At 31.6% G+C, this 11,864-nt stretch overlaps 1 protein-coding gene across 1 annotated transcript in view; it reads right to left on the bottom strand.

Moving 5' to 3' along the window:
• LOC138333714 (uncharacterized) overlaps positions 1–9,026 on the bottom strand; it is a 45,098-nt gene extending 36,072 nt beyond the window's left edge. Inside the window, exons 1-4 of the mRNA XM_069282263.1 lie at positions 8,943–9,026; positions 2,138–2,277; positions 1,350–1,415; positions 609–724 (exon numbers count right to left, since the gene is read on the bottom strand). Coding sequence (XP_069138364.1) covers positions 609–724; positions 1,350–1,383 — 150 coding nt within the window. The 5' untranslated portion in view covers positions 1,384–1,415; positions 2,138–2,277; positions 8,943–9,026. The remainder of the gene's footprint in view (positions 1–608; positions 725–1,349; positions 1,416–2,137; positions 2,278–8,942) is intronic.
• Positions 9,027–11,864: the final 2,838 nt, after the last annotated feature.

Raw genomic sequence — 11,864 nt, 5'->3', positions numbered from 1 at the left:
CTTTTACTTGACAAAGTGAAAGTGGAAGATTGAATTACATCAAATCTGAATGAGATATTTCCCTAGCCCCCCTCTCCTCAGAAATAAACAAACTTAATACCTTGGATTCTAATTACTCTCAACTTTTACCTTTTCAACAATGTTGATTTACAGTCAGGGATCAATTGATGCTAGCTTGTACAATCAATATAATTTCACTTCATCTCAAAATTCTGTATGTTTCCAGTTGGAAGAAAGAATCGGTACCAAAAAAAAGTGATTTGTGCCATGTGACAAAACCACCTTAAAAGTTTGTCTATAAACTACTGAAGTATAAGTAGCATTGAGATATTTATCTCTTAAATTCCTTCTTTTAATATTTGATCAATTTAAAAGAATATTTCTAAATCATTCCCTGGCAGTATTATTTTTTTTAAATTTCTATTCTACAGCACTCACAATACTACAAACATATTAGAATACAGAGAGCATACTACATACTTTCTAGTCATAAATAAAGCTACTATAATACCATACTTGTTAATAAGAATGCCGCAGAGAAAATTGATTTCAAGACTTTTTGATATTAATAATTAATAATAAATGTATGTATGTATGGAATAGTTTACCTTGTAGATGCCTGAAGATGCAATGTCTGGTGCTGATCCATAGGGTAAGCCATGTTTTTCTGGACTCTGAAGCGAGCTTACTCGAGGTGATGATGATGTACCTTGAGCAGCTTCACCTAGTAACCAATTTGATAACTTTAAAATTTTGTTTGTTATTTTTTTTATAATTAAAAGTGTAATTAAGAAATCAATCATCCAGAAGGTTAATCATAATCCTCCCCTCCCCTGGCCCTCCCTGCCCTTAACCTCCCGCCGGTTTTGTAACAAAAATATATATCTCTAAAAAAGGTGGAAGTATCAGAATCTGGTTGTGATATAGATTATATACATCTACGTTGAAATCCCTTGTATGTTTTAGGAGAAGTAGTAATGCCTTGGTTGATTATTGCTTAGAACTACAAAAGGACCGGCAGACAAACAACCTGAATCCTGTATATACTCCCACCCTACCCTAACATTATTGCAGGAGTGGGAATTAAAAGAGTTGTAATTATGATATCAATTCAAATGGTAGCTATGTGTATAAGTATTTCTTTAGGCATGTGTTTCTTTTTAATATGACAATTTTTAAAAGGTTCTTAATACTTTACAAAAATCAAGGTGAAGCAAAAATTTTGAATCTTATACAATTTAGGTCCTACAAGCGAAGGAATTAATCTTTGTATGACTACTTTCACATTATTTAATCTTCTACTTGTACATGAAATTGATATTGCATCTGAAACTGATTATCTCCCTTACCTGATAGATGTTTCTGTTGACGTTCGTCACTCATTGTCAACTTGTACTTCTTTTTATAAACATTCCCTAGATATTAAAAAATGTTCTTTTAATGACATGATGATAATTATTAATGACATGATCAAATCAAAAGCACAAGTGACAAGCTTCTTGAAACCTGATACACGTACTGTAAACTAACTTATTTTACATCATTTTTTTTTTACAATGACTTATTTTTTGCTTTTTTTCATACCTGATGGCCTCATCACAGCATTTCAATTCCACAATCTAGACTTCTATATTTTTTTGTTATCCATGCTTCATTCTCATTTTCATGGCAATTTATTTTCATATTTCTTATTGTCGACGAAATTATATAAGCATTTAATCTCACATGAATATAAGTTTGTGTGAGATAAATCCAGAAGTTGCACGCTCAAATTTAATTCCATTATCAGATTATTTTCTTACAATATGTATCAATTAAAATCCTAAAACATATATGGCATTTTCTTACAATTTATTCAATGCTATAACTTCTAATTATAAATCTATTATCATTCAAAGGCAGGCAAATCGTTCTTTACAAATACAATGTATATAACTTCATACAAACATTTTCATTTTTGAGAACAACAAATCATCTGTGATCTTTCAATATCTATTATATTATGATGTGTTTTTTTCTAAGGAATATATGACTTAACCTTACTATAACACAAAACCTTTACCTACTTCTTTAAACAAACCTATGTCAGATAATTATATAAACAATAAACAAACCAATTAAAACTTTGAAACCCTACCTGAAAGGTGTTCTTCTTCTTTCTCAGATATAGTATATAGCCCACTAACTCCTGAGGTTAGGTTATATCCCCTTAGTCGAGTCGCCGATCCCGACAGCCCTAGGCCGCTGCCATACTGTGGATTCTGGCTATAGGGATTGCTGTAAATTAAACACCAAATTAAGTATCCAGGACACAAAATATCTAGTTAAACTAAAATGAAATGATAGAAGAATGATATCAACTGTTTAGAATTTCCAATTCCAAATGCTATCTGAAAGTAAGATGTTATGAATGAAGCACCAGTTGCCAGCGAGAAATCTGTCTCACACTAGGCCTAAAGGAATTTGAGAAGACCATATACACAGTATGGTGTATGAATTTTTCATCGCTAGAACAAAAAGATGAATTGGCTATGTTATCGGTAAGTATTGATTCATCGTAGTTTTTGTAGGACATGGTGTAATGTAAGATCAATAAGGAAACAATAAGAAAGATGTCAATCAATAATAATGTTATTTCCAACAATCTTTTACCTGGACCTGCTTATAAATACATTTATGATAACAAGACACATCATTAACACACATCACCATATTTAAGCATGATTGTGCAAGGTAATTCAGATCTATACTATATATATTATACAACGACTAATTATTATTTAATAGTGACTGACCCAAAGGATCACCCAGACAAAAATATGCTATCATAATTTGTTCCTAATAGTTTATGTTCTATATGCGTTTATTGTTTGTGTTAGTGGACATTTGTGACCGTCCTTAATATGTCATTTTATTTTTTATTTTTATTTTTCTATCTTGATAAAGGGGCAGATCACCTCGAAAATTTGACAATTAAATTTTTTCCACATTGTTGGAGTTCTTCTTAATGTCCCATATTAACGACTTCAAACATTATCCCTTTATAAGGATTCAGTGTTATCTGGAATACGTTGATCATGAATTTAACCTCTGATATTGCTTCTTTGACTCATATTAGATAGAAACTAGATACCGTATTCGACCCAATAAGCGCCCATGTCCCTATAAATGCCCATCCCCCTTTTTGAGGCCTCAATTTCAATTGCCCATGCATAAATAAGGACCAAAATTACATAAAACTGTATAGATTTGCAATAATTTTGACTTATCAGCACCTTTTCATTTTTATCATTTCTTAAGCGCCCTGGGCGTTTATTGGGTCGAATACGGTAATAATAATAAAAAATACATTATTATGTAACAATGTATTGAAAATACTATACAATTTCATAAACGAGTACTATTTAAATCGTAAGATTTACATATACAAACTTACTGCAACAGCAGATGCTTGCCATGGTATACAGAAGGAATCCGAGATTTTCTGGGTAAAAGTGAATAATATGGAGTTTGCACAGGCAATTTTAAATTACCAATATTTGAATAAAGAGGGAGACACTTCCCCAGAATATAAGGCCATGACTGCAATTTTCTTCTTCCTCGTCTCCTGCTCCTTAATTTCTGAAGAGGATAGTCGGAATGAATTGGCCAATTATTGTACATCATGGCAGTTATATATGATTATGTTGTATACATTTAACTGTTACTAGACAGTTGCGTTTCATATTTGAAACTATAAGCTCAAATGGTGAATATATGATAAAATCCATACAAAATCAAGGTTTAAATCCTTATAATGCAATATTCACTCCTCTTGCTGGTTAATTAATATTTAAGTAACACATTCTTATCAAAGTTCCAGATTGAATTCGGATATAGATCCAAAGATCTGATCAAAATTTGATAGTCCAAAATGTGCATTATTGTGACTTCATCGGTGTTGTGATGGACAAATCCTAATTTGTATATGAAAAGTTGAAGCTAAACACTACCTGGATTACAAGGAAACAATTTGAGGACATCTTGAACTATATTATAAAGCCATAAACTCCTATTGACATTCTCCTTCATTCATAATCTGATGATCGAATGGTAAACACTTTGTCAAGTGTCTATAAGTATACACAACAGCCATAAAAACCTATAAGCGTGTACTGTACTTCAACTTTACAACTTTACATTGAAGTGTTAGAGCTAGGTTATTTCAGATAATTAGTATTGGTAAATCATAGAGTGCAAATTAAAGGTCAGTACACGTCATGTCAAATTATTAAAAAAAGCAAAACAATAAAGCAACAACACCCCTCAAAAAAAAAAAAAAAAAAAAACCCATTATCTTGGACCCTCCAAAAAACAACAAAAAACATTAAAAAATGCATTTCTGCTGTATATGAAGTCATGAACTCATCTATGCATTATAATTATGGCAATGTATTTCATCATAAATTATGTAAAATTTATAAATACATGTATGTACATGCATGTATAAAAAAACCTACCTGGCTCTATGGGAGGAATACATGATGTTCCAATTGTGTAATCCTCTTCAATTTGATAGAAATCACATTTTTAAGTCATAGAGACACGCACATTTGTACTAACTTAAAAATTATTATTTGTAAAATCTGATAATTCCATTGCTAATTGTTTCCCTGGTATATTACTAAAGACATTGCTCAGCAATGTCTACTTTGCATTCCAAAAATTTCACTAAAAATCTGGGGAATATAATTGTAAAATCCAAAATAAATGCCACACTGTAAAATACCCTTCAATTAACAAAACATAATATTCTAATACCCAAATAATGATCCCAATTCCAAAGAGATTAATACGGGATTAATGCTAGTTAGTGCCGTACAGATTAATGACAAGATATTACACACTCAAGAGTAAGCTTACAAAAATATTTACTAAACAGATATTTACCTGAACAATAATTATTTTCTTATCACTAATCTTATTTGCATAGAAAATAAAAAAAATGGAACTGTACAAAATGATGATGATTAGGGTTGTAAACATAAATAACCTTGATAATAATATGCATTTAGTATAATATTATTGTGATTTTTCTATAAGACAACAATGCTTTGCCTGAATTAAATACCTGATTCAGAATTAAATATTTTAAGCTTTAAATTTAATGAATTAAAATGTCTAAATACCTATAGACTTACAGAGTTAATACAACTTTCCTAAGTATATGTCTAACAACTATGGTTGATAAAACTAAAATAGTATTAAACAAAATTCAAAGTGATATACATGTAATTAATTTAACATGATCACTGTTGATTTATTTAACTTTATTAAATTTTCTAGCAACACAGTAAAATATAGAAAATATAAGTTATTTTTTAAATGATAGTAAAACTAAAAGAGCTGTTTGATAATTTACTGTTCAGTCAAAATTAGTAGCTTTTTAATTGGATTATGTGAGATTATCAAGAATTAAAATTACAAATTCTAATTCTGTTTAAGTCTCCAATACTTTAATCTTTTAAGTTATAACGTTCATGCACATATGTCATGTATGAATTTCTCCACACAACGATCAGTGAGATGAAAGTGAATGCTTTCTTTAATTTTTACTCTCGAGACATGAACATAATTCATGGAATAGAAAATGCTTGTAAATTTTTGTCATTAGGACAAGTATGTTTCAGTCTAGATCTACATGTCCAGTTTGTACAAAAGGCTTTAATAGTTCTGTCTCTTTGTACTATTACAATTTTCACAGATTAAGTCTTCTACAGGTAAGTCTATCCACTGTATTTGAATTATTCCTTTGAGATTTCAAAGGCCAAATGATAAATATTTGCATGTTTTAATATATCAACCTTAGATTTCCATTAATTCACATTATAATATAATAAATACTTGTACTTGAATGCAACAATTATGCAGGATTTTTTAATGCAAGTCCAGAAGACTAATTTTCAAATTTTAATGAGTCCCAGTACAAAGAAATATAGAGAGTTCTCAAAATTTTGGTGAGTCCCACAGGAAAATCATGAGTCCAGGACTCGTCTGGGCGAGTCCCGTAAATCACTATAATGAATACATACCTCATTATACTAATCTTAGTAATATATCTACTGTTTAATATTTTGTTTTTTGTTTTCGTTTACATCCTGTCAATAGCTAATTTACATTCCCGATATTTCAGGGGTTAATATCACTGTCGATATACAAATGTATCCAGTGACAGTAACCCCTCGAATAACGAGGATGGGTCATTTAAGGACTGTAAGATTTAAAGTTATAAGGTAGAGGAAAGTTAGCCTAGAAAAGCCACTGACCTATTTTCAGAACCCGGCAACTGTACCAAAAGTGTGATTCAGCAAAGTAAAAACCCAGAGGTGGTTCTAAGGGTTGGTGATATGTTGTAACACCTAAATTTTTTTTTTTTTTTTTACCTTTTGGCCAATACATATATAGCCTAATTATTGTGTAAGTACATGTACTTGTTTAAATTTAGGTATTAGCAGAGAGAGTTTCAGTGTTATAGACTAATTAATTTTAAATACAGGATAATGAATATTTTGCAAATTGTAATAAATGCCCTTTTACAGGTAAATTATAACTTATGAACAATATATTGATATTTTTTAAAGACTAATTTTGCTATATTTGAATACAGTAAATTTTCTGTTTATAGGTCTACTATATTTGCTAGTAATTATAAGTTATTAGTGCCTTTCCATCTCCCATCTTCTAGATAAGTTACATTTTGTAGATTTGTAAGTTATAATGTCAAATCATTAATGTTTGAAATGATATTTATATTTCCTTTGAAAATATTAATAGGAACATCAAAACTAAATCAAATTCAATAAAGAGATTAAAATTTAAGATATTGTCAATGCTTTTCAACAAACAAAAAAACGAACATTAAACTTTACATCATATTAAATATCACATATAATTTATAATTAGTAATTGTTTTTCTATTAGTTGAATGTCCTATCTATAGCCAGAGTCATTTAATGATGTGCCAGGTTTATTGACGGAGGAAAGTCGGAGTGCCAGGAGGAAAACCACTAATAAGTGGTCGACAACTGCCATACATATGTACATGGAATTCAAATATGTGGTAATATGTGGACATCTTAACCACTCAGCCACCACTGTCCCTCTAATGGGACTAATTCACGTACCACGTCAAACCCGATAACGTTTTTGCGGGACTCCAGTGGTGATGGAACGTAACTCTTTGTAATCTTCCCGCTGAAATGATGTCATTCCATCACAAACAATAGTACTGCACAAACGTTGTCATGGGTATCACGTGGTACGTGAATGAGTCCCATTCAATTATGAATTTCTAGTAAATACAAATTCATACATGCAAGGCCAGAAAAAAAGAAAATTATTCTATTATTGCCCTTTCCAGAGGGAACTGTTCTCCTATAGTGTTGTCTGGCGAGGTATAGTCCCAGAGTCAAAGACGAAAGGGCCATTATAGATTAAGTACGTCACATGACATTCATTATGATGTCATATATTTGGTTGTGTGTTCATTCCCAAGGGACAGTCTGATTGGTCCACTCACTCCTAGTCAATCACAGAGCTTGTATCAAATCGGAGACAACAGACAAAAAATGGCCGAGATCAGTGATCATCTGTTCTGCATGACAATAAATGGAGCGACGGGATCACTAAGGGATATCAATGTAAATTTTTTATAAGTAAGTGAGTTTATATTGAGCATCTGCACTTCAGGGATGCATTCGTTGAATGGATGGCAATTTCATTCGGTCTGTGCTCATTTGAGAATCGTGACCTGGGGATGTAGCGTGTACTTTTCCGACTTACGATTTTTACACGAATCCTCGTAATTCAAGTTTCGATATGAAATAAAATTTGCCCATAATCCCATCATATCATATACCATAGTGACCAGTACCATTTTAAAATTAATTACCCCATTTCTCGAAATGGGATACATGGCTAAGTAAACAACCTTTCAGTATTTTTAGTTTTTTTTTTTTTTTTTTTTGCGCGTCGTAAACCTGTGATTCAGCTATGAATTTATGAGACACTGAGACGAAACGTACATTTGTAATTTACGTTAAAACAGGCCAACGCCATCCTTGATGGTCGAAACTCACTTGTATCTCAATAAGTTTACAGAACGTTATACATATATAAAGTCAGGTTTCTAACCGTCGTTACCGACATAACATCACTTGCTGGGTGGTCATCAAAAATGCATAGAAACATCTGTCGTGGGATTCTGACTTCTTTTTGCTGATGTAATAAAACGATCTAAAATGATAGCTCATGACTTATCTATTGTTTCGTTGATATCAAATAGATAGAAATAAGTGTCTTACATTACAAGTTGGAGAAAATGCTAACATTTTCTGAATACTTACGCTTAAATTTACAGAATCACGTTGACTATCAAAACTTGTTCAGACAGTCTCCTCCATCTTGGATATCAGTAAACATTAACTGCCAAAAAGTGGTCCATCAGACCGATTTTTATTTTACGCCATTGTATGTACTCTAGTTAGCAATATTTGGACTACAAATCATTCAATTCAAACTAGTAAAATATACAAGTATGTATACAGGTATGCGTTGGTATCATTTACACCAGTCTAATTTCAAATGTTTTATCACTACAACGCATCTACGAACAAAATATTTACGACATTGGCCCCATGCTGAGACTTGTCGATCGCAAGCTTCGTACAGTCAGAAGTAATAGCCTAAGTCTAACTGTCAACATTGTATTCTACACATGATTCGGTTGATTTTGAACATAGGCTATTTCAGAACGTTGAAATCCATGGTACGGTAGGGATCAACATTTTATGTTTCTAAATATTGTTGACCAGCGATACATCGCTCCATTGTTTTGAATTTAATCGACTATTCGAGATTGCAGATACTCAGATGTGCTATTAAAACGTTTAACGATACAATACCTGTTTGTTTTCTTTTACATTGCATGCTAGTTTTTCGTCTGCAACAACAGAATGTATTTGTGCACTATTTTTGGTGACGTCAGCCTCGATGACGTCATACTTTTTGCGTCAATCATGGGAAGCTAACTCTACCCAGATGCGTACAATGTTACTGTAGGACTACATGATGTAACATTATTTTTGTTCTAATTTTTCATGCGTTTTCTAACAAAATTCCATTACATTACCATTCAAAATGTTACACCATTACCAACATTGAAAAGTTTAAGCTTCTTATTTCAACATTTAAAGATAAAAATATTAAAAATAATTATAAAAATAATATTAGATGCGTCCGGAAAAAAACCACAGCACTATGCTCTATATGGAATTAAGTACTGATTGCGTATGCACCAAGAAAACAATATATATACAAATAAGGGTCGGTACATGTAGGTCAGGATATATATTTTTTGTGATTCTCTAAAGTAAATGGCCAGAACCGGAATCTGAGATAGAAATTCTGACTTTATTTTTTTTCTATTAAAAATAGGGTCGGTCGGGTAACCCTAAACAGGCATGTTTTTTGGCATAATATGAGTTAAAAAATTGTGACAAAACACTATTAAACTGGCTTCTGCAGTTTTTGTTCAAATGGTTGACCTACATACATGTCTGTACAGTTATCGTTTAATCTGTCGGCGAATAGCATCTTTAATTATTCATTCGAGAATAAAATCAATTTGCAGTAGAATTTATTTCCGACAGTAAATAGCTGATTAGAATGTAGATTTCATCGTAGAAAGACTATCGATATCTTCACAGTACTGATATTGTTTTATCGAAATAAATAGAACAAAAAAGTAATTTGCTTTGGCTTGCCATACTTTTTTAGTTTCAATGTGTCTTTTGTGGGTTGATAAGAGGATTTTTATATCATTTGTCTTAAAAATCCTTGTAAACGTAAGATGATTATGAATACATAGTATATACGAAGTGTTCCACATGGAACTTCGAATTCGTATTCCACAGACATTTCCCCGCGTCTTATAAATACCTGTAAGCCTGGTAAACTTCAACTGTATTGGTTTTTTTTCATTAGCTGGTATCGTCGTATACACATAGGTTATTACATTTTTTTTAAAATCTATCGCTAGACAAAATTTAGTTCTTTTATAAGGCAAAAAAATATATGTCTGTTTAGGTTTACATTGGCCAAAAAAATAGGGTCGATATTTCGGGATGTTTTTTGTTTGTTTTTTAGTGTGTCTTTCACTCTTAAATAATGGCCGGAACCGGTACCGGAGTCTGAGGTGGAAATTCCGATTTAAAAAAAAATCTTAGAAAAATGGAAAAAAAAAATAGGACATGTTATTATTTTTTTGCCCAATAGAAATATTTTCTAAAAAAAAAAAAAAAAAAAAAAAAAAAACATAATGTGACTTTTAATGGATAATGGTTAAATATAACGTGCACCAAGCTAGCCTTTGGGAAGTTAGTTCCTCAATGTTAATTTTCTCTCCAGACCTGTACGTTTTTCTTCCTCTTTCTATTCTACTGAAAAAAAACACCGATAAAACAGATTTTCTAAAGGGTGTTAGTGATTGGCAGACCTGGAGGGGTTCAGGCCTGTTACGCTAGCCGCTGTTAAGAAGCTGACAAAGAAAACCCAGTCAGTAACAGGTCTTGGTAAGAGAGAAATATTTATAGACATCTTCTGTTGGTGTTGATTCGTTGGTATTAAAAATGTTGATTTTGTTGACAACATAACATTCTGCATGGAAAAGAACAACTTCGCTAGCCAAGGGTATTGAGCCAATTCTCTTCCTACTACAAAGAGAATCGGACTAATACCATTGGCTAGCGAAGTTGAGAAAAGAAGTGAAATCTTGCAAATTTAAACGACTAAAAATGATTTATGGAATTTACTTTAGCAGTATGTTCTACAAACGTAGCATTGCACACACACACACAAAAGTTTAGCTATGATGTATACAAATATTGTTATCAAATTTAGTAAATATTTTATAGGATTAGATAAATTAAAGAGGGGACCTAACTCGTCCTTCCTTCTTGCTCATTATTCAATTCAAAACAAGGGGCGTCACTCGTCCTTCCTTCCACAAAACAATGTACATGCGGCCGATGCTATTTTATTGTATTTGCGGGATTACAAGTCAATTACAATTGGATAAATTATCTTTCAGCGGTCTTGGAACATACATGTACATGTATATATATATATGTATATTCGGACTGCAAAATCATACCATAAAAAAACTGTTAAAAAAAAAGAAAAGAAAAAAACAAAAAGAACTGGAAATATTCTCTATACATAAGGGACATAACTCATCCTTCCTTCTTGCTCAAGTGAATTCGCATAAAGGAGCGTCACTCGTCTCTTCCTTCTACAATTTACCAAAAAGGGATAATATTACAACTGTAACCCATCAATCATTTGCGAATATAACATGGTCATATTGTACATGTAGTGTATGAAGTAGAAGTAGGTTCATCAGGGTAGGATCATCAGAAGTAGGGTCATGAGGGATCTATCTGAGGGCTTTAACAGGCGACTGTCACAAAAGTATAGAAACCTATATGCATTGAAGTACATGCAGTATTGTAATTCTCGATGTTGGTATTTTTTTATGGCGAATAATATATCAAAATCTCTTCTTCTTGATTCGTGAATATAAAAATACGACATAATTTTATAACTTTAATAAATGACTAACATAAATTAAAAAAAAAAATACTCATAAATACAATGAAATGGAATTGTCAACACTATATATTATTTAAAGCACTTGATTCTAATTGAACTTCTTTAAAATGGTAAAAAAAAGCATAATGGATAAAGTTACCATTCTTTTCTGGCTCTATTTTGATTCTAGAGGCATTGTTTCACTAAAATATCAAATAAATCAATAATTATATTCA

Source organism: Argopecten irradians, chromosome 10 (genome assembly GCF_041381155.1).
Source record: "Argopecten irradians isolate NY chromosome 10, Ai_NY, whole genome shotgun sequence".
In the NCBI taxonomy this organism is placed as follows: Eukaryota; Metazoa; Mollusca; class Bivalvia; order Pectinida; family Pectinidae; genus Argopecten; species Argopecten irradians.
The sequence above is the reverse complement of the archived record's forward strand: the minus strand, read 5'-3'. Positions and strand labels throughout refer to the sequence as shown.